This window comes from Anomaloglossus baeobatrachus, chromosome 1 (assembly GCF_048569485.1).
Source record: "Anomaloglossus baeobatrachus isolate aAnoBae1 chromosome 1, aAnoBae1.hap1, whole genome shotgun sequence".
Classification (NCBI taxonomy): domain Eukaryota; kingdom Metazoa; phylum Chordata; class Amphibia; order Anura; family Aromobatidae; genus Anomaloglossus; species Anomaloglossus baeobatrachus.
The window spans coordinates 490632779-490657275 of NC_134353.1; the positions used below are offsets into that span (position 1 = coordinate 490632779).

The following is a 24497-nucleotide window of genomic DNA, read 5'->3' on the forward strand; positions in this document are numbered from 1 at the left end:
AAATTATTGCATTAGCAAAATCACAGTCTCCTATGATCAGCACCCACAGGCTGGTCTTTACAGATGCACTGTCTCAGCAGGCGCATGTGCCTATATCAGGTCTCCGTCAGCCATGACAATCTATGGGCACCCCTTGATCATGTCACGTAAAGTGGAAGGGGGTGGACTCATGGAGCATTGGACCCCCCGCCTTCAGTTAGTGCGCGTTAAGTGCCACTGATAGACCGGCAGCAACATTTAAACGTTAAAAAAGGGTGGAGCTTAGCTCTGTTCGCTGCTGTTGGAGGAGGATTATGGCTATAGAACAGGTTATGTGAGAGGAACTTGACATGACGTACTATTATGTCATATGTCAGAAAGGGTTAAAAGCAGACAATCAGGGATCACATGCTGAACATCATTCTCCTGTATGAGGTTTGGTCTATATCACAACAGCAAAGCTGACAAAATATCACTCGTGGAGCAGAAACGACACGCAATGACAGAATTTGAAACCTATTGTTTATGACATTTAAAGGGGTACTTGTAACTAAAATGTTTCCACAACTTTCAGATTAAGATTACACATTGTTCGGCCCCAAGAGTTAATGATTGCAGTGGGCTAAATATCAATACTTCCTGTAGGTACAATGCTAGGAAATCCAGAGTTATTTGTTCTTTCACAAACACCTTGCTTTTGGTAAACATTGGGGAGCAAGGGAGACATGATTTTCTCTTAGGCCCCCTTCACACATCAGTTGTCTCCGGTACGTGTGACATCCATTTTCACACGTACCGAAGGCATTGACACATGTAAACCCATTAAAATCAATAGGTCTGCACACACATGTGTTTTCCCATGGACAGTGTGGCCGTGTAGAGCACACATGTGTCAGTGTGCTCCACACGTAGACATGTCCGTTCTTCTCCGGCAGCACAGGTGTCATACGGGCCGCACAGATGTGATTCGGTAGACATGCACTGGATAAAACCATGTTTATGTGAAATAAAATTAATTTCTGCACTCACCTTCTCCAGCACTGCTGTCTTCGTCCCTGCTGTCACTTTCTTCCGACCCCCACTCATTACGCTCATTGCATATGCACTGCACCGAGGACCGGAAGCAGCAGCAGCGGGGAAACAGCAGAGTGGAAGACATCAGCACCACGGACAGCAGCGCCAGGGACAGGCGAGCAGAAAGTTCCTGTTCTCCATGTATTATCACAGATAGCACATGGAGAACACTCATGTGCTAAAATCACGGCACACGGAGGGCCATACGCACCTTTTTGCACGTCAGTGCAAAACGCGTATGGTTGTACACAGACTTGTGAAAGAGGCCTTAGACAAGAAAAATATAGGCAATAAGTCCAAACTACACTTACTTTATTTCGGGTGTAATAATTTCTGCAGCCAAGCTGTCTGCTGGTTCCTGATTACCTAATGGCATCAACCCTGTTAAAGTAAAATATAGAAAGAAATATTAAAAAGATCTAACCAAATGTGTAAGATTATGCTGGTACTGAGCCCTCCACATCTATGGAAGATACCTGCTGTAGTAAGCTGGCCCTCTTGAGCTTGGACACATCTTAGCTCTTCAATCGTTTCCTTCAGAGAATCTCTTTCTGATCTTAGTCTCTGTTTTAAAAAAAAGAAAAAAAAAATCTTGTTTTTTGGGAGAATGCACAGTGGCAAATATGGGTGTCATAGGCAGTATGAAAGCTGTGCGTGATGGAAATAAATATACCGGATACACAGCAACATAAATCACATCTGTGCCACATGGCAAATACAGGGAAAAAGAGAATTTTGTTTACTTACCGTAAATTCTTTTCTTATAGTTCCGACATGGGAGACCCAGACCATGGGTGTATAGCTTCTGCCTCCGGAGGACACACAAAGTACTACACTAAAAGTGTAGCTCCTCCCTCCGAGCATATACACCCCCCGGATGACAAATCCAACCAGTTTAGTGCAAAAGCTGAAGGAGGACATCCACCCATAAGTAGAGGAAGAGTAAAAAATCCGGAATAACCGGAACCTCTGTCTACAACAACTGCCAATAGGCAACAGGGAGGGTGCTGGGTCTCCCATGTCGGAACTATAAGAAAAAGAATTTACGGTAAGTAAACAAAATTCTCTTTTTCTTCATCGTTCCTTATGGGAGACCCAGACCATGGGACGTCTCAAAGCAGTCCATGGGTGGGAAATAAACAGAAACTGAGAAGTAGGCAAAACCTAACTTCACAAATGGGCGACAGCCGCCCGAAGGATGCGTCTGCCCAAGCTCGCATCTGCCGAAGCATGAGCATGCACTTGGTAGTGCTTCGAAAGGGTGTGCAGACTAGACCAAGTGGCAGCCTGACAGACCTGCTGAGCCGTAGCCTGGTGCCTGAAAGCCCAAGAGGCACCGACAGCTCTGGTCGAGTGCGCCTTGAACCCCAGCGGGGGAGGCACCTGAGAACATTGGTAGGCATCTGATATGGCCGACCTAATCCAACGAGCTAGGGTCGGTTTAGAAGCCGAGAGACCCTTGCGCTGATCTGTGGTTAGCACAAAAAGAGAGGTGCACCGCCTAAGAACGGCGGTGCGTGACACATAGATCCGGAGCGTCCGCACCAAATCTAAAGCATGCAACGCTTTCTCAAAGCGATGCACAGGGCCCGAACAAAGGGAAGACAATGAAATGTCCTGGTTAAGGTGGAAAGGAGACACCACCTTAGGGAGAAAACCCCGGAGTCGGACGGAGAACCACCTTGTCTTGGTGAAAAAAACAAAAAGGGTGACTCCGAAGAGAGCACAGTCAAATCAGAGACTCTCTTGAGAGAAGTTAAGCCCACCAGAAAGGCCACTTTCTGTGAAAGACGAAACAACGAAACCTCCCTAAGAGGCTCAAAGGGGGGTTTCAGTAAGACCGTGAGGACCAGATTAAGGTCCCAGGGATCCAGAGGCCGCCGGTAAGGCGGAATGATGTACGATGCGTCCTGCATGAAGGTGCGCACCTGGGCCAGTCGGACGATACGCCGCTGGAACAACACTGATAGAGCCGAGACCTGTCCCTTGAGGGAATTGAGGGAGAGTCCTAGCTGCAGACCGGACTGTAGAAAGGACAGGATGGTCGGCAAGGAAAAAGGCCAAGGAGCATGGCCGGAAGAGCGACACCAGGACAGGAAAATTCTCCAAGTCCTGTGGTAAATCCTGGCCGAGGAAGACTTCCGAGCCTGAGTTATAGTGGAGATGACCTCGGAAGGAATGCCTGAAGCCGCAAGGATCCAGGACCCAAGAGTCACGCCGTCAATCTGAGAGCCACAGAATTCTGGCGGAAAAACGGACCTTGTGAGAGAAGGTCTGGGCAGTCCGGGAGATGCCACGGCACCTCTACGGACAGACTGAGCAGGTCTGGGAACCAAGCTCGCTTGGGCCAGTCTGGGGCGATGAGTATGACCCGACGGCCCTCCATTCTGATCTTGCGCAGGACTCTGGGCAAGAGGGGAAAAACACGTAGGTCAGACGGAACTGGGACCAATCCTGAACCAGCGCGTCCGCCGCCAAGGCCTGAGGATCGTGGGAGCGAGCCACGTAAACCGGGACCTTGTTGTTGTGCCGGGATGCCATTAGATAACTTCCGGAGTGCCCCACTTGCGGCAGATTAACCGGAACACTGCCGGACGCAGGGCCCACTCGCCGCTGTCCACGGTTTGACGGCTGAGATAATCTGCCTCCCAGTGTTCTACGCCTGGGATGTGGACTGCGGAATGCGTTGAATTTCCAACAGGGCTAGGCGGCTGCGAGTCCCCCCCTGGTGATTGATGTAGGCAACTGCTGTCGCGTTGTGACTGCACTCGAATGTGCTTGCCCACCGACAGGTGGTGAAAAGCTACGAGAGTTAGGAGCACAGCTCTGATTTCCAGCACATTGATCGAGAGGGCTGATTCGGACGGAGTCCAAGTGCCCTGTGCTCGGTGGTGGAGAAACACTGCTCCCCAGCCGGATAGACTGGCATCCGTGGTGAGAATTACCCGGGACGGGGCCAGAAAGGAGCGTCCCTGGAACAGAGAGAGGGGCCTAAGCCACCACTAAAGAGAGCTCCTAGTCTGTGGCGACAGAGCCACCAGCTTGTGCAAGGAGTGGGCCGCTTGTCCCAACAGCGGAGAATGTCCAGCTGCAGGGGACGCAGATGGAACTGGCAAAGGGAACCGCTTCCATTGACGCCACCATCTGACCCAGTACCTGCATGAGGTGCCTGATGGAATGATGGGGGAGCCTCAGCAGAGAGCGAACCGCCAGATGAAGGGACTGCTGTTTGACTAAGGGCAGCTTCACAAGTGCCAGCAGAGTCTCGAATTGCATCCCTAGGTACGTAAGTTCCTGGGTCGGGGTCAGAGTGGACTTGTAGTGAGGGTGAGCGCGACACTCCGCTGACAGTCTGCACTGGATGAAGCCTTAACTAGAAGGTCGTCCCGGAAAGGAATCACTGCCAACCCCTGGAGGTGCAGAACCGCAACCACTGCTGCCGTGTGAATACACGAGGGGCCGTGGCTAACCCCAAGGGGAGAGCCACGAATTGGAAATGTCCCTCTCCGATTACCAAGCGTAGCCAACGCTGGCGAGAAACTGCGATTGGCACATGCAGATAGACATCTCTGATGTCGATGGATGCTAAGAAATCTCCTAGGGTCATTGACTGATCGCAGAGACTCCATGCAAAAAAGCCGCACCTGAACATGCTTGTTGAGAAGCTTGAGATCCAGGTCGGAAGGCACCGTCCTTTTCGGGGACTAGGAAGAGATTTGAGTAGAAATCTCAGAACCGTTCCCAGTCGGGAACTGGTACAATTACTCCATTGGCCTGCAAGAATGCCACGGCCTGTGAGAAGGCGGCGGCCTTGGAGCAGGGGGGAGGTGACAGAAAAAAATCTGTTTGGCGGGCTGGATAGAATTCCATTCTGTAGCCGTGGGGATGGTATCCCACACCCACTGATCGAAGACGTGTTGGAACCACACGTCGCCCAAGCTTAAATTATCATCGGCTCTGTATTTTCAGGGCGGCCGGGACTCGAACTCGTGGAGCTGTGAGTTCATTGTTTCAAAGACAGCAGCTTTACCACTGAGCTACTGCCTCTATTTGGGAGAGCCTGCCACCGACCAAGGCCGTTACTGGCGCGGCCAGATAATCAAGAGGAGGCTGCCTTGGAGGCAGCAGCTCCTGCGGACTTCTGAGGACGCGGCTTCATGCGCCAGTTGGTTTACGGACCCTGGCTGAGTTAGTGGACGAGGCCTAGGGCTTAGAGGACGACCAGTTAGAGGGACGAAAGGAACGAAACCTCGACTGGTTCCTGCCCTGGGGGTTTGTGGCATGGAAGTACTCTTCCTGCCAAAAGCTTCCCTAATAATTTCATCCAGCTGTTCCCGAATAGACTGGTCCCAGCAAAAGGGAGCCCAGCAAGGAACTTCGTAAGAAGCATCTGCCTTCCACTCTCGAAGCCACAGGAGCCTGCGGATAGCGAGGGAAGTAGCCGAGGCCACCGCAGTGCGGTGACAGTCTTCCAGCATGGCAGACATGGCATAGGATGAAAAGACTGAAGCCTGGAAGTTAAGGCAACCATTTCGGGCATAGAGTCCCTGGTGAGGGAATGCATCTCCTCCAGAGAAGCAGAGATGGCTTTGAGAGGCCGCACTGCTGCAAAAGATGGGGAGAACGAGGCCCCTGCCGCCTCATATTTAGGTTTGGCCAGAAGGTCAACCTGGCGGACAGTGGAATCCTTAGAGAGGTGCCGTCAGCCTCTGATACAACTGTCCGGGCTAAAAGTCTAGACACCGGAGGGTCCACCCTTGGTGAATGAGCCCACTCCTTGACCACCTCTGGTGGAAGGGGAAAACAGTCATGAGAACCACGCTTTGGGAAGAGTCTGTCAGGACGGGCTCTGGGCCTGGTCACAGTGGCTGAAAAACTGGAGTGGTTAAGGAACACAGTCCTTGTTCTCTTAAGGTATACAGATGCTTTTCTGCCAGAGGGGGATGCTCCCCTGATACAGGCGGATTGAGGTCCAGTACAAATATAATGGACGCAATCAAATCATTAGCATCTGCGTCACCTTCGGACAGATCAATGGTACATGAAGTAGCGTCCGAGCCCCTAGTAAAGGCATCCTCCTCGTCCTGCAAGTCAGCTCGTGAATCAGAGTCGCGGGACGAGGAAGGAAGGGGAACCTGCGTCTCCGTTTTAGGAGGACGGGGTCTGAGACCAGATGAAGAATCCTCTGTGAGCCTTGCTGAGCAAGTCGTAGCAGCAGAAGCGCCCTGAGAAGGGGGCTGATGCATGCTCAGCAGAGTCCGGGACAGCTGTCCCCTGGAGAGAGGGATTATACTCAAACCGGGGGTTCAGCCACCAGAGCCGCAACAGCCGGAGGGACCACTGATGAGCTTCCAGGCTGATGTTAGAGCAAGCATCACAATGTGGTTATGTGCTCGGTACAGCAGTACGAGTCTACATGCAGTGCATAGTAAGAACAGCCTTGCAGCCTTGCTCTGATGTGAGACATGCTGCAGAAGTGGGGGCTCTGTCCAGAATGACCCCCAGCAGAGAAGAAGCATCTGCCTTCCACTCTCTGTATAAGCAACTGCACAACCGGAGGTTGTGATTTGCCAGACTGTTTAACATAGAGACATCTCTGTGCCCTCCAGATCCCCCAGCCCAGGCCCCCATTTGTCACAATGTGGTATGCAGCATTTGAGAACGCTGATAAAATGGCGCCGGAGCGAGGAGAGGGGGCGGGGCCTACTCAGAGCGGGCTACGGAGGGCAAATGAGGTATACAGGGGAGGGAATCTTTCCTCAGTGAGGAGTGTCCGCTCCCTGTGCTGAACAGCCGCTGGGCGGAGCCACACTGTCCCTCTGCATGACTGACATGCAGAGGCACTGAAACCGAAAGTAGGCCGCAACTGAAGCCGGGGCCTCGATTTTTACATGCGGCCGACGAGCAGGCACCCTCGGCGCGGTGCTCAGGAAAAACCCAGAGAACCGGCCGGAAATCACAGCAAAGTTAACAAACACACTCCCCCCTCAATAAATGTACAAGGGACCCCTGAATAACGTCTCAATACTTAGCTTATGAGACGCAGGGCCATGTCCCATGTTACCATGGGGTAAACGCTCCGTCCGGCAGGATCCTGACAGGGCTGCGGATGGAGACCGGTCTCCTGCAAGCAGAGAGAACCGTGATGGCTCCCACTTCAAGCCAGAGCCCCAGGGGATGGTGAAGGAGCGCGGCATGTAAGGCTCCAGCCTTGTAAAGTCAACCTTAACAGCACCGCCGACACAGTGGGGTGAGAAGGGACATGCCGGGAGTCCAGACTGGACCCGCTTTTCTTCCAAATCTTTGAAATCAAAAAATTAAAAATCAAAAATCAGAAAATGCATGTGTGTGTGTGACCTCCTGAACACAAAGCATTGAACTGGTTGGATTTGTCATCCGGGGGGTGTATATGCTCGGAGGGAGGAGCTACACTTTTAGTGTAGTACTTTGTGTGTCCTCCGGAGGCAGAAGCTATACACCCATGGTCTGGGTCTCCCATAAGGAACGATGAAGAAATATCCCTTTCATGGAACTATGGACTGGGGAAACATTTGAATTGGGGAAACTTGAATCGGGCGGCATGGTGGCTCAGTGGTTAGCACTGCAGTCTTGCAGCGCTGGGGTCCTGGGTTCGAATCCCACCAAGGACAACATCTGCAAGGAGTTTGTATGTTCTCCCCGTGTTTGCGTGGGTTTCCTCCGGGTTCTCCGGTTTCCTCCCACACTCCAAAGACATACAGTTAGGGACTCTAGATTGTGAGCCCCAATGGGGACAGTGTTCCTGATGTATGTGAAGCGCTGCGGAATATGTTAGCGCTATATAAAAATAAAGATTTATTTATTTATTTTATCAGACCAATCTGATCTAAGCACAGACTGAATTTTGACATTGACTTTATAAAAGTGTTTAGCAGGTATGCTTTTTGAAGGACATAATGTGAATAAACCCTAATCAGTTTAAAGCACCACTCCAATTTTTTTATTGCACCGTTGAAGTGGGGCTAAAAAGTTGCCTACCCCCTGTCTTATACTCACCTTCATCTTCTACCACCGCCGCTCCTGTTCGTCTCCTGCGATTTGTGACCTCCTGGCAGCCCTAGTGTTTCATGGAAGTCATAACTCAATATAATGTCTATGAGAGCCTCGTTCTAGGTCTCAGACATACATTGGGACCTTGTGATGTAACGTCTGACTTCCAGCCAATATGAAGTTACGGGCACAAGATGGCGCCGCGGGACTGGAGCAACGCTGGAAAACAATGAAGCCACTTCAAGGCAAGTATATGACTCAGCGCTGGTTCCAGGCAGGGTAAGTAATTATTAATGGAAGCTATAGGAAACATTTTTTATAAAAGTGGACAACCACTTTAGTAGTATTTGTTCCCAAATATTTGCAATTGAAAATGGTAACCTGACAATATTGCACAACTTAGTCTTTATGTATACAACATTTTAGTTTGGAGCTATAGGCATTTTTCGGGCATAGTATGCGGACAAACATCCAGTGGAGCATTCCATATATTTTCCCATACAGAATTCAAGAGAGAAAATGTAACAATGGAGTGAGCAATATGAAGGTTCAGTAGGGCCCAGATGGAATTCTATGGGTGGGAGGGAGATTATTCTTATCATACAAAAGGTGAGCCAATCTGTCCCCCAGGGGAGCGTGAGCGAGACTTCATCAACAATGGAGCACTGCCCGCTGAAGAACCTGTCACAGGGAAAATCAACACCTGACATTGTTTTTCAGCACTCTTCCTGTTAAGACACTGAAGGCGGCTCACTTTTACTGATGCATCTCAGTACACTGTAAAAGTAACACAGGGTCTTCATAAATATACCATTCAATGCATAAGCCTTGTTTTTCATTTTCACAAAAGTGAATCTTTTCCACAAATGTTCAACGTTTCAACCTTCAAGAGGCATTGTTAAAGAAGTGGTTCACCCATATTCATTATTGGCCACAACGATATTGTGTAGATATACAAGGTTTCTCTCAAGTTGTGTTTCCAATAGTCCCTATAAGCGGCGCTATTGTGGACGGCACTTCCCCAGAGATCAGGCGATGGGACTCCGTGACGTCGGGGATCCGGTGATATCACGTCAACTTCCTGCTCACCTGACATCACCGTGGCCGGCCCCAGTCTTCCTGCATGACTGGGCTGTGGGCGGAGATTCACCACTCGTAACAGCCTAGCATCACTCCTGCTTGCGACGCTCTGCAGTGAGGAGAAGGGAGCAGGGAGATGCTGGGCTGTGACACTGGGCTAGTCCCTCACGGATAGGTGGTTTCCTTGACTGGAGACTGTCCTTCCCGTGGTTTTTCCTTCCCGGTGAAAGACCTTGGTAGTTACCTGCCAGCGTTAAGAGACATGTGATGGTGTCTCGCGGCTTCCTTGTTTTGCATATTTTCCAGGAGGCATTGCTCTAGAATCACTGCGTTGAGAAAACACGTGATGGTGCTCCGCGGTGCTGGATGTTGATCTCCCTAAGGTCAACCATCCTTACCTATTATAGTCTTCTACTAGGCATTGCTCCCACTAGCCAGTTTCCTACTCCACACTGATGAGGGGCAAATACCCCGAAACAGCTGTCTGTGGATGAATACCATGTTTTGGCATAGGTGGTTTCCTTGACTGGAGACTGCCCTTCCCGTGGTTTTTTCTTCCCGGTGAAAGACCTTGCTAGTTACCTGCCAGCGTTGAGAAACATGTGATGGTGTCTCCGCGGCTTCCTTGTTTTGCGTAGTCCCTCACGGAGACTGGGGCCAGCCGCGGTGATGTCAGGTGAGCAGGAAGTGGACGTGACATCACCGGATCCCCGAGGAGGTCCGCAATAGCACCACTCACAGGCACTATTGGTAACACAAGGTATTTGAGAGAAACCTTGCTTCTCAACATAATATCAATGCAGCAGTAATGAATATGGGTGAAACACTAAGCTTGACACTTGAAATGCTATGTACCTGTAATCAGTGAGTGTGAGAATCACTGAAGGATGTGCCACTGTGCTGACAATTATAGGGGCTTCAGTGGGCATGTGGGTCTCACACGTCCATATGTAGTAAATACAGTGGTAAATATGCCCCATTAGCTTTGGCTTCTTGATCATGGTGTAAAATACTCACATCTTTCTCTTTTTGTAAGCTATCAATTTTTTCTTTTAATCTCTTGTACTCAAAATCCAATTTGTCAGCTTTCTTCGATTCTTCCGAGAGTCTATTCTGAAGCTCCACAACCTGTTACAAAATAATTCCCCATTGCATTAGAACGGAAACAAAGGCCAAAAATATTAACTCAAAACAGTCAATAGGCCAGGGGTTACCTGTCTCTTGTAGGTCTCCAGCTGACTCCGAGCAGCATTGGCTTTCCTAAGCTCCTCTTCCAAGCTGACGGTATTTTGCATGTACATGGTGTTTTTTTCTTCTAGCAGTTTCACCTGCCGACGGAGATCTCCCAGGTCTTCTAACTTTTTCTTGTAAGACTCTACTTGACTCTCTAGCTTTGCTACTTTATCCGACGAATGCCTGAAAGAATGTAACTATATTAAATTAAAGGTTCCAAATAGGATGAAACAAGTGATAGAGGTTTCAAGGCTTGGTTACAACTCATAAGTAGACCAGCGGGCCCAACACACACCTTTTAGGCTACGTGCACACAATCAGGACTCGCTGCGTCCTGTCTTGACCTGCGGGGCTGTGAGACACCTCCGCAGGAGAACGCAGGGAGATCGCAGGTGCTCATGCCCATGATCAGTGTTCGGGGCACTGCGGTCTCTCGCGGTCCTATGGAGGACACTTGTGACTCCGCAGCAAACAATTGACATACTGCAGCTCGTAAAGTCGCACCACAAGTCAGTGTTTGCTGCGGGAAAAACAAGCACAGTGGGCACAGGATTTCTAGAAATCCCATCTACTGTGCTTGTACTGTTCAACGCAGCGTTTTGGATGTAGCTGAAGCATGCTGCATCCAAAACGCTGTGAACACTGATCGTGTGCATGTACCCTTAATGTTTATTGCCCACAATGGGTTAACTTTAACATCTTATATAAATGTACATCAATATGCGACTTACTACTACTAACTCCTGAGATCTCACTATAAATGTATAGAACATGAGGTTTTAATAATAAATTGACTTTTTAAAGTGAGTCTTTAAAGCACCACTCCAAGCATTATACTTACCCTCCGGTGTGAAGATGCTTTTAGGATGTCTCTGGTCCCGCAGTGCCATCTCGTGCCAGTAACTTATGACTGTCCAGAAGTCAGAAGTTACATCACAAAAATTCAATACAAATCTATGAGAGCCAGAACTAAGCTCTCAGAGTTATATTGAGTTGTGACCTCTGACGCGCTCTATGAAACACTAAGGCAGCCGGCAGGTCACAAATTGCTGGAGACCGACTGGAGTGATGCTGGGAAAAAAATGAAAATGCAGAAAGGTGAGTATAAGACAGGGCACTTAGATTGCAAAAAAAAAAATGACTGGAGTGGTGCTTTAACATGTCATCTATCTGGTAATGAAAATTAGATCTGTTGCAATATACAACTGCAAGAGTGCACTTGAAACCTCACTGCCACCGCCATCTCCTGTCTGGTCCTCCAACACAGCTCACACCGGTCTTTTAGCTTCTGCCTCAAGCACAACATACTGTTCTTCACTCTGCGCCAGGACTTCTAGCACCAACTAGGTCTCTGATGTCATCATGACCTTGTAAGTGTCTCAGGTCATGCATGTCATGATATCGTAATGTGTGTCGTGACATGATAGGACTACTCAGCCTGAAAGTCATAGGGCAGAGTGGAGAAAGAGGTAGAGGACATAGTGTAAAAATATAAAAGACTAGAAATAGGCCCGATGCTATCGCATTCGGAGTGCGGTGAAATGCTTAGTGGTGCTGACAGGAGCAGAGGACATGTGTCACACTGTTTGCGCTTTCCAATATATCTGTTGTATGTCATCACTCTGCATTTGTGAAGTGTATGTATTGCGTCATTTGACCTCTTTCTCCCCTGTGCACGGTCTCTTCCTTGTTGTGTGCTGTATATTGGTATCTGTGTGTTGTGTTTCTTGAGCTGTGTGCACTATGAGGTGTCTCTCCTGTGTGTTGTGTGTGTGTTTACACTATATGGTCGCTTGTAAGCTGTTGTGACTATAATTGGAGGTGGTACATTGTTTTGTGTAGTTTGATGTGTGTGATTGTGTTTTTTGGTCCACTTTGGGAACGGACAAAGGAAGTGAAAGGATACAATTTATTCACATGTCAAAAATATTCCCATGCAGACGCAGTACCAGCTGCAGCTGCTACTGCGCGTGTGTAGGAAGAGCAGTGATGTCACCGCTACTTGCAAACGCGCAGTTTGTGCCCGGAAGCTGCAGTGACGTGTATGTCACTTGTACAGGCACAGTTCGAACTGCGCTTGCGCAACTGACAGTGCCACGGTGCATTCTGGAATAGGGTTACAGAAACTGGCGATTATTTATGTAGATGTGCGGGGTCCGCTCATTAACCCTGTGTATGCTGTGTGGGGTCCACTCATTAAATCTGTGTATACTGTGCAGTGAGGGGGTCATTAACCCTATGTGTGTGTGTGTGTGTGTGTGTGTGTGTGTGTGTGTGTGTGTGTGTTCCCGATTTTTAAACCTGTTTGCTGCCTGGATTTGCTGCCTGGAGGCGCGGCTGGTACTGCACCTGCGTTGATGTCTCCGCTACTTGCGCACACACATCAGAATGCACTCTCACATCAGAACACACACTCAGGAAATCGCACATACCGGTACAATCGCGCTCGCAACACACTCACCACATTCATTGATACCATGTGCTTCCAGCCATGTGATCATCCTGCAGGTCCTGGAAGCTCAACGCACAACGTCGCAGGTCCTTACGCTGCCGAGAAGCAAGCGATATCGCTGGATGTGGTGAGTGTGTGGATGCGATCTGTAGTGTGATTGTGTGTGTGCGTTCTCGTGTGTGTGTGATCTACTACAGTATGTGGCTGCTACTGCGCGTGTGTGGGAAGAGTGGTGACGTCACTGACAGTGCCACGGTACATGCCAAAATAGGTGGACAGACACAACTGACGATTTTGTATGTAGATGCTGAAGGGAGCATCATGAAGGACTGTACAGTGGGCTGAGTTGTGAGCATTTCTTTATCCCTGCCCAATGTTTACAGTACTCTAAATCTTAGAGAGCAATAGGGAACCTTTAATGCATATCAAACTTCTGCCCAAATTAAAAAGAACTGTGAAATTTGAATTAGTAAATATCATTAAAGTGTCCTGAATATTTGAGAACAACTCTTCATATACAACTACATCACATGGAAAACGCACAGGAATTCCAAAGACATATAAAAATGTATTTTAGTCTTAAAAAATGAGATTTATTAAATACTATAATTTAAAACCTGGTTAAAAAAAATAATATATCTGAATATTAGGTTCCTCAATAAAGGGTCGCATCAAAGAGCAAGATTACAACATAGAATGTGCACAATATATTATAGAAATAAATAAGCCAAAGTGCAGGTGCCAGAGAAAGGTTCAGACTCGTACATATCAAAAAAGAATGGAGACATCTAGTGGTCTGTCAGGCAAATTGCAGTGTAGGAACCAAATCTGTGGAAATACGATTAAAGTCTGCACAGTGCTTAGATTCTTTAGAAAGATCCAGAAATTTTGGGGAATTCCTGTGCAGTTTTCCATAAGATGTAGTAAAATATTGCACCTATACGTATACATAAGGAATACACACAGCTATTTGCAAAGACTGGAAGCAATCTGACAATTTGTTAACTACTCAACTAGACAGCATGATACATTAGAATACAAGACAACACTAATTGGTCAGCGAACACAGGAACAATGGCCCTGATTCATCAAGACCAGCATGAAAAATGGAGAAGTGTGCTACAGTCAGATGTTCCGGATTCATTAGCAGACACATGAATCAGGAGCGTCAGTGAAGGAGTGTGTCTCAATGTGCGCCTCGCTACAAAGCTTACTCCAATTGGGTTTGAAGTAAGATTTGTGGCATGAGGAACACTGACGCTCATCACTTTGCTGAGTGAAAAAGGCATGAGAATCCCCAATGTCTCAAATGTTCAGTGTAGCCTCCCATTGGGCCAACATTAGGAAACTTTTCAAAGCTTCTTCTAACGTCAGAAATCTCATGTAAAAGCGTTGACGAATTGGCCCCTATAACTGTACAGGAATGTAAAGCAACAGCTCCAAACATAATACAGAGATCAGTCAACGCTGAGAACTCATGAAATCAACAACTCAGACATCAATCGTATACAACAACTTGCTTGCATCAGGTCAAAAGTGGCAAGGCTCTGCTCTCACGGTATATCTATATATATATATATATATATATATATATATATATATATATATATATATATATATATATATATATATATATATATATATATATATATACATATATACACACACACACACACACACACACATACATATACACACATATACACACATATACACACACACTACAGACCAGAAGTTTGGACACACCTTCTCCTCTCTAGAACGATGAAGAGGAGACTTTGTGCAGCAGGCCTTCATGGTAAAGTAGCTGCTAGGAAACCACTGCTAAGGACAGGCAACAAGCAGAAGAGACTTGTTTGGGCTAAAGAACACAGGGAATGGACATTAGACCAGTGGAAATCTGTGCTTTGGTCTGATGAGTCCAAATTTGAGATCTTTGGATTCAACCACCGTGTCTTTGTAGAAAATATGAACGGATGGACTCTACATGCCTGGTTCCCACCGTGAAGCATGGAGGAGGAGGTGTGATGGTGTGGGGGTGCTTTTCTCATGACATTGTTGGGGATTTATTCAAAATTGAAGGCATACTGAACCAGCATGGCTACCACAGCATCTTGCAGCAGCATACTATTCCATCCGGTTTGCGTTTAGTTGGACCATCATTTATTTTTCAACAGGACAATGACCCCAAACACACCTCCAGGCTGTGTAAGGGCTATTTGACTAAGAACGAGAGTGATGGGGTGCTATGCCAGATGACCTGGCCTCCACAGTCACCAGACCTGAACCAAATCGAGATGGTTTGGGATGAGCTGGACCGTAGAGTGAAGGCAAAAGGGCCAACAAGTGCTAAGCATCTCTGGGAACTCCTTCAAGACTGTTGGAAGACCATTTCCGGTGACTACCTCTTGAAGCTCATCAAGAGAATGCCAAGAGTGTGCAAAGCAATAATCAAAGCAAAAGGTGGCTACTTTGAAGAACCTAGAATATATGACATATTTTCAGTTGTTTCACACTTTAAGTATTTCATTCCACATGTTTTAATTCATAGTTTTGATACCTCCAATGTGAATCTACAATTTTTTAGAGTCATGAAAATAAAGAAAACTCTTTGAATGAGAAGGTGTGTCCAAACTTTTGGTCTGTGTGTGTATGTATATGTGTATATATTATATATATATTATATATATATATATATATATATATATATATATATATTATATATATATATATGCGCATGTGTATACACACACACACACATTACTATCTATCATTCCATCACTACCATTCTGCTCAGCTTCTCTTTAATTTTTAATTCCATACCGTCTACAGATAGGACTGCATGAACAATGTGACAGGTTCCCTCTACAGTGGTGTTCCACTACTTTGAAATCCTGTCTGTAGCACAGGTCATTAATATCTCATCACTGGGGTCCCACACATGGCGCGCGTGCGGACACACAAACACACACACACACACACACACACACACACACACACACACACACACACGTTGTAGTCAGTCCGGCAGTGGCTGGATATTTGCAAACCGAGAGCTACACAGAGCTCTGAACTGTGCAGTGGCCATTGCCAGAGTGTACAGATCCAGTCCTAATCATCCACTGGGTGTGCCAAGTATCACTAATCTGATATTGATCATTTATCCTAACAGCTCATCAATATAAGGCCTAGGCTGCAATGTTACTTTTTGTAGCACTACTGATTGATTTGAACTATAAAAGGTACAGCTGCAGCCCACTTAACTCAATGTATTGCTTTTGACTGCAGCCGTAGCTAATGTGTTAAAATCAATCAGAAGTGCTACAAACATTGCAGCCCAAGCTTCAAAGCAGTGACAAATCCTTTGCATTCAACATCCCATGACTAAATATATACAGCACTGTGTTATCAATGTATACATCCGGCTTCCAAAATTAAAGCTTTCCAGACAACATTTAAAAAAACACTGTGAAATCAATGGGGACCAAAAAAATAACACCTTCTAAGCAATGCTATACTTACCGGCACAAAGGAAGAAAACAGTGGTCTCGAGCCATGTACTAACGTGGCAGTGTTATAGCGGGGTGTGGGCTCTCAGGTGCAATTAGGAGATTAGAAACCAGACACACCTACATTCAGGAGGCGAGGCCTGAGCACTTCACTAATCCAGTGGACACACTTTATATATTCCCCCTAAGGACCTCATATTTACTATTTTATTTTTATCCCTGTGTTGATTAATTTACATTCTATGTGAAAATTGGGCAATATATGGATAATAAAACTGATGTAAAAAAAAAATATTATTATTATTATTATTATTATAATTATTATGAATTGGAAACGAGTCTGAGAGGCAGCACAAGGGTGTTATTATTTTTTTTGTGGCCATGTTCACTTGTGAGGATGAGATTGGTTTACAAATCAGACTACAGTATGTCTCTTTTCCCTTTTCTATGCACAAGATTGGTCCAATACCCATAGGATATGTGTCCATACAAAAAAAAACAAAAAAAAAAAACAACAATATACAGCCAGACAACAGACAAAAACAACTGATATCTGAATGGGATTTTGGGCCGCTGGCTGTATCACAGCGTTCACACTATGGCAACATCAAACTGGCTCCAGGCTTATATATTAACCTGAAACTCCCAGCACCCCCTGAGGAAGTCACGAAACACATGTTGGGGTCGGCAGCGGACGCACCGACCACTTGGACAAAACAGATCCTTACATTGAGGTATATCCATGCAGCGATTTTTTTGCTACCACTAGCAGACACCCCCCCCTGGTGATCACAGGTCACTTGTTTCCTTTCCTTAATTTATATACTCACCTTGTGGAAGGTTTCTCATATTATAACACAGCTTATTAATCTGTCTACCTCTACCATTAATATACATTTTAATATTTTTGGCACATTTGCACAGCACTTTTTGTACCTTCTTTTTAATGTATTTTAAGTGGTATTTATGTAAAGGTTTCTGTATATGCACTGTCATTTTGGATTTTGTTTTTGCTGCCACAATCTGGGAATCTCCCTGATGTTACTTGTTTTTAAATTTATTAGCTTAATAAAATAAATTTTATATCTAATTTTCTTTGGTCACTGTTTCTCTCTACGGGTTACATGCCTACACTCGGTGGAGGGATTATTAGATTTTGCATGGCATCATAGTGACTCTTTGCGGAGTTTTGATTATATATTATATTTTAACCTGCCATTATGTAGGCAACTGTGGTCATGGTTTTCAGAAGTATGAAATCAATAGTGCCATCAAAAACTCGCAAAAAACTTGAGGTATTACAAATTAAAAGATTTTCAGCTTATCAAAATGATATGTCATAATTGCTTGATAGTTAGCTGTACAGAAAGCGGAAACTGCACCTTTAACCAACAGTGTACACTTATGAGGGGGAAGGCCATTAGTGATAAAACCCACCCACTGTAAACCTAAATACCATAAAATACAACGTGCACAGATGGTTACATATAAAACGTCTATCCATTTTTCTAGAGTAATAAAGAGGGGTAAAGGGACCCTATTCTCCTAATTTTTATGGAGGACACAAAGATTTTCTTTGTTATGTAAAACAGACACACATAGGCAAGCTTTAGGCCACATGCACACATTGAGTATTTGCTGAGTTTTTACCTCAGTATCCAAGTCAAAATAAGGAGTAGCACAAAAAGAGGAAAAGTATAAGGGTATGTGCCCACGATCAGGACTCACTGTGCTCAGAATGCAGCAAGTCCTGACCGGCGGGGCCACATATCTCCTCCGCAGGAGAACACAGGAGACCGCAGCTGACTGTGCCCACGATCAGGGTTTGGGGCGCTGCGGTCTCCTTACTTGTGTTCTCCCTATGGAGGACGCATGCGATTCTGCAGCGAACAATTGACATGCTGCGGTCTGGAAAGACGCACCGCAGGTCAGTGTTTGCTGCGGAAAAAACAAGCATAGTGGGCACGGGATTTCTATAAATCCATCCACTATGCTTGTACTGTACAATACAGAGTTTTAGACGCAGCTGCTGAGTCCAAAACCCTGCAGATACTGATCGTGGGCACGCACCCTAATAAAAACACAAGCACCACTTCTGTATTTATTACCCACTCCTGGTTTTCTGAGTTTTTACTTCAGCATTCGTAAGCCAAAACCAGGAGTGGCACAATCAGAGGAAAAGTCTAATAGAAACACAGGCACCACTCCTGTATTTATTACCCACTCCTGATTTTGGCTTACAGATACGGAGGTAAAAAACTCAAAAAATACTTGTGACGCATGGTGGATATTCCTAGCAAGTTAGACATTGTATTTCAGCAAATGGATTTGGGGATTTAGTCAGGATTAATGGTGTCCTCAATGCTGAGAAATATAGAGATATACATCCATCATGCTATAGAATCAGGGACGTTAATTCTCATTGACAAGTATCTTCAGCATAAATAAGAACAAGGAGTCCAAGAAGCGATGATATGGCACCATAGAGCCCAGATCTCCTCATCATCGAGCCTGTGTGATATTACATGAAAAGACAGAAGGATTTGTACAAGCTACATCCACAGAAGATCTGTAGATAGGTCTCCAAAATGTTTGGAACAACCTCACAGTTGAATTCCTTTAAAATCTTTGTGAAAAGTGGACCTATAAGAATTGAAGCTGGTTTAAAGCATGGTCACACCAAATATTGAGGTTTTAGATTTTTATTTTTCATTTTATTTTTGTAAATTAAGAAAAAAAAAACCTAAATATTAAAATATCTGTTTTTGAAAGTGTTATTACTTTTAGCATTCTTTCACACCTATATCAATTAAGTTAATATCACGTATGAGCACCACATCCAGAAATAACATGTTAAGGCATGCAAGTCTGCTCATCAGTGAGGTCATTAATGATAGTCTGAGTAATGTTCTGCCATATTCAATGCACTTGGGCACGCAAATCATCAAGATCCACTGCTGGCAGCTCCCTCTCTATGACTAACATGTCTCCTGGTAATGTTGATAGCAGCCAAGTAGTGTGAGTATATGTATTTCTGAGCATGGCACTCATGCCTGATACTGAAGAAATTGAGAGGTTTTTAAAAATTTGATTAACCTTTTTTTATCATCCACATATCATTAACATATCTAGCAATCAAGCAAGATTAATAATACCACAACTTCTTGGTATTGCAATTTCGATGCTGATGAGTGTGTTTATATATGCATATATATTTATCTACATCTGAGAGAGATATCTTTATAAACTAACACAGCGGACAAGTGGTTTTAAAGTTTCACACTAAAAGCAATAGATAAGAAAATCTGTACCTTAGCACATCCATTTCATCTTTGAGTGACTGTGCTTCATCGGCTAGTGTTGTTAAATCTTCATTTTGCTGCCTTAGCTCTGTGATCTCCTTTTCGAGCTCTTCACATCGTATCCTGTAATCATCTTTGGATGCTTCAAGCCTAGAAAAGATGATAACCTTTGTTTAGAGCAACAATAAAAGAAGAATCAATAAGATTTGCAAGGCAAATGCTAAAAAGACTGAGTAGAAGAGCTATAAAAATACTTTAAATTCTAAAAAAAAGAAAGTCTGGAATTATCTGCAAATAGTCTTATGTCTCTGGTTATGATTTACAAAGTTCTCGTTCACAATGGGGCCTTTTTTTTTGGAAAGGTTATAGCTCTTTGGATGATTAGAATATTCTAAAGGCCCCGTTACACGCCACGACATCACTAACGAGATGTCGTTGGGTTGACGGAATTCGTGACGCACATCCGGCCTGGTTAGTGACGTCGTTGTGTGTGACACGTACGAGCGACCGCTAACGATGCAAAACACTTACCAAATCGTTGATTCTTAACACGTCGTCCATTTCCCAAATGTCGTTGCTGCTTTTGGACGCAGGTTGTTCGTCGTTCCTGAGGCAGCACACATCGCTACGTGTGACACCCCAGAAACGACTAACACTACTGTACCTGCGTCCTCCTGCAACGAGGTGGGCGTCTTTCATGAGGCTGCTCTCTGCCCCTCCGCTTCTATTGGACGCCTGCCGTGTGACGTCGCTGTGACGCCGCACGAACCGCCCTCTTAAAGAGGCAGTTTGCCGGCCACAGCTACGTCGCTAGGAAGGTAAGTCCGTGTGACTGGTACTAGCGATATTGTGCGCCATGGGCAGCGATTTGCCCGTGACACACAAATGACGGGGGCGGGTGCTTTCACGAGCGACATCGCTAGCGATGTCACTGTGTGTAAAGCGCCCTCTAGTCTTAAGTCTTATTCTAGCTTCCAAAAAATTGAACTCCATAATCCAAACAGATAATCATATGCCTTTGGGATCTATTAAACAAGAGGTCATATCACCTCTTGGCTCAGTAACAAACGTAAGGCATGACGCTACTTTAAAGTGAATCTGTTACCACTTTGACCTTTTTAACTGTTAATATGGGCATCCAGGTTATAGAATACCGAAAAATGTCTTCCCTGTATGTCTCATATCAGATGCCTTATTGTGGATAAATCATCTTATCATTTTATATAAATGAGCTCTTCCAGGCTATGGGGCGGATGCTGCCTGGAAGATAACTCCGTCTCCAGAGATTATTATAAATAAAAGGGCGTTACCAGTGTGACGTGTACTGGCCGCTCTCTGCAGAGTATGTGATTATAACTGACACTTCTGCAGGTTCCTCTCAGCTTCAGCCTCCATCTCACAGGCAGTGAGAGTTCTGCAATATTGTGTCAATGAAGCAGAGTTCAGGGAGCAGCAAAAAAAGAGAATTTTGTTTACTTACCGTAAATTCTTTTTCTTATAGTTCCGTATTGGGAGACCCAGACCATGGGTGTTTAGCTTCTACCTCCGGAGGACACACAAAGTACTACACTTAAAAGTGTAGCTCCGCCCCCTGAGCTTATACACCCCCTGGTGAGCAGACCCAGCCAGTTTAGTGCAAAAGCTGAAGGAGAATAGCCACCCACAAGTAGAATAGAGCAAAAGCCGGAACAACCGGAGACTCTGTCCACGACAACAGCCGGTGATAACACGCGGAACAAGAAAATTGCCAACAGGCAACAGGGAGGGTGCTGGGTCTCCCAATACGGAACTATAAGAAAAAGAATTTATGGTAAGTAAACAAAATTCTCTTTTTCTTTATCGTTCCTTTGGGAGACCCAGACCATGGGACGTTCCAAAGCAGTTCCTGGGTGGGAAATAAACCGAAAAAAGGCAAGAAGTAGGCAGAACCTAACTTCACAAATGGGCGACAGCCGCCTGAAGGATGCGTCTGCCCAAGCTCGCATCTGCCGAAGCATGAGCATGCACTTGGTAGTGCTTTGAAAAGGTATGCAGGCTAGTCCAAGTGGCAGCCTGACAGACTTGCTGAGCCGTAGCCTGGTGCCTGAAAGCCCAAGAGGCACCAACAGCTCTGGTCGAATGTGCCTTGATCCCCGGCGGGGGAGGCACCTGAGAACTCTGGTAGGCATCCGAAATGGTCGATGTAATCCAACGAGCTAAGGTCGGCTTAGAAGAAGAAAGGCCCTTGCGCCGACCTGTGGTTAGCACAAAAAGAGAAGTACACGCCTAAGAGCAGCGGTGCGAGACACATAGATCCGGAGCGCACGCACCAGATCCAGAGTATGCAGCGCTTTTTCAAAGCGATGAACAGGAGCCGGACAAAAGGAAGGTAGGGTAATGTCCTGGTTAAGGTGGAAAGGAGAGACCACCTTAGGAAGAAAATCCGGAGTCGGACGGAGAACCACCTTGTCTTGATGAAAAACTAAAAAAGGTGACTCCGAAGAGAGCGCGGCCAAATCAGAGACTCTCCTGAGGGAAGTTATGGCCACCAGAAAAACCACTTTCTGTGAAAGACGATGCAAAGAGACCTCCCTAAGAGGCTCAAAGGGGGGTTTCTGCAAAACCGTGAGAACTAAATTAAGGTCCCAGGGATCCAAGGTCCGCCGGTAAGGCGGAATGATGTGAGACGCGGCTTGCATGAAGGTGCGGACCTGAGCCAGCCGAGCGAGACGCCTCTGGAACAGAACTGACAGAGCTGAGACTTGTCCCTTGAGAGAGTTGAGGGACAGTCCTAGCTGCAGACCGGACTGAAGAAAAGACAGAAGGGTCGGCAAGGAGAATGGCCAAGGGGGATGGTCGGTAGAGCGACACCAGGACAGGAAAATTTTCCAAGTCCTGTGATAGATCTTAGCAGAGGAAGACTTACGGGCCCGAGTCATAGTGGAGATGACTTCAGGAGGAATACCAGAAGCCGTCAAGATCCAGGACTCAAGAGCCACGCCGTCAATTTGAGAGCCGCAGAATTCGGGCGGAAAAACGGACCTTGTGAGAGTAGGTCTGGACGGTCCGGGAGATGCCACGGCATCTCTACGGACAGATGGAGCAGGTCTGGATACCAAGCTCGCCTAGGCCATTCCGGTGCAATGAGGATGACTCGACAGCCCTCCATTCTGATCTTGCGCAGAACTCTGGGCAAGAGAGCTAGAGGGGGAAACACGTAGGACAGACGAAACTGGGACCAGTCTTGAACCAGAGCGTCCGCGGCGAATGCCTGAGGGTCGTGGGAGCGAGTCACGTAAACGGGAACCTTGTTGTTGTGACGGGATGCCATTAGGTCCACGTCCGGAGTGCCCGATTTGCGGCAGATTGACTGAAACACTGCCGGGTGCAGGGACCACTCGCCACCGTCCACGGTTTGACGGCTGAGATAATCTGCCTCTCAGTTTTCCACGCCTGGGATGTGGACTGCGGATATGGTGGACTTGGAGTCCTCCGCCCATTGAAGGATGCGTTGTACTTCCAACATCGCCAGGCGGCTGCGTGTCCCGCCTTGGTGATTGATGTAGGCAACCGCTGTCGCGTTGTCTGACTGGACTCGAATGTGCCTGCCCGCCAACAGGTGGTGAAAAGCTAGGAGAGCTAGAAGCACGGCTCTGGTTTCCAGCACATTGATTGAAAGGGCTGACTCGGACGGAGTCCAAGTGCCCTGCGCTCTGTGGTGGAGACATACCGCTCCCCAGCCGGATAGACTGGCATCCGTGGTGAGAATCACCCAGGACGGGGCCAGGAAGGAGCGCCCCTGGGACAGGGAGAGAGGCCGAAGCCACCACTGAAGAGAGCTCCTGGTTTGTGGCGACAGAGCCACTAACCTGTGTAAGGAGGAAGGCCGCTTGTCCCAACAGTGGAGAATATCCAGCTGCAGGGGGCGCAGATGGAACTGGGCAAAGGGAACAGCCTCTATGGACGCCACCATTTGACCCAGCACCTGCATCAGACGCCTGAGGGTATAACGGCGGGGTCTCAGCAGAGAGCTAGCTGGAGGGCCTGCTGTTTGACTAAGGGCAACTTCACAAGTGCCGTCAAGGTCTCGAACTGCATCCCTAGGTACGTGAGACTCTGGGTCGGAGTCAGAGTGGATTTGGGCAGATTGACCAGCCACCCGAATTGAGCTAGAGTGGAGAGAGTGAGCGAGACACTCCGCTGACAGTCTGCGCTGGATGAAGCCTTGACTAAAAGGTCGTCCAGGTAAGGAATCACTGCCAACCCCTGGAGGTGCAGAACTGCAATCACTGCTGCCATGACCTTGGTGAATACCCGAGGGGCCGTGGCCAACCCGAAGGGGAGAGCCACGAATTGGAAGTGCTCTTCTCCTACTGCAAAACGTAGCCAACGCTGTGGTGACACTGCAATTGGCACATGCAGATAGGCATCTCTGATGTCGATGGATGCCAGGAAATCCCCTTGGGACATAGAGGCAATGACTGATCGCAGAGACTCCATGCGAAAGCGCCGCACCTGAACATGCTTGTTGAGAAGCTTCAGATCCAGGATGGGCCGGAAGGTACCGTCCTTTTTGGGAACTAGGAAGAGATTTGAGTAGAAACCTCTGAACCGTTCCCGGGCGGGAACCGGTACAATTACTCCATTGGCCTGTAAGGCTGCCACGGCCTGTGAGAAGGCGGCGGCCTTGGAGCAGGGGGGAGTTGAGAGAAAAAAATCTGTTTGGCGGACTGGAAGAAAATTCTATCCTGTAGCCGTGGGAGATGATATCTCTCACCCACTGATCGGAGACGTGTTGAAACCAAGCGTCGCCAAAGTGGGAGAGCCTGCCACCGACTAAGGACGTTGCTGGAGCGGGCA

At 46.9% G+C, this 24497-nt stretch overlaps 1 protein-coding gene across 2 annotated transcripts in view; it reads right to left on the bottom strand.

The window, feature by feature from the left end:
- The window catches only part of LOC142243532 (protein Hook homolog 3), a 160899-nt gene that overhangs the window by 53504 nt on the left and 82898 nt on the right, over positions 1–24497 (bottom strand). For both annotated transcript variants that reach the window (XM_075315550.1, XM_075315561.1), the window contains 5 exons: positions 19668–19808; positions 10377–10578; positions 10180–10290; positions 1530–1617; positions 1365–1434 (listed from right to left, as the gene is read on the bottom strand). In XM_075315550.1, the coding sequence (XP_075171665.1) occupies positions 1365–1434; positions 1530–1617; positions 10180–10290; positions 10377–10578; positions 19668–19808 (612 nt within the window). The remainder of the gene's footprint in view (positions 1–1364; positions 1435–1529; positions 1618–10179; positions 10291–10376; positions 10579–19667; positions 19809–24497) is intronic.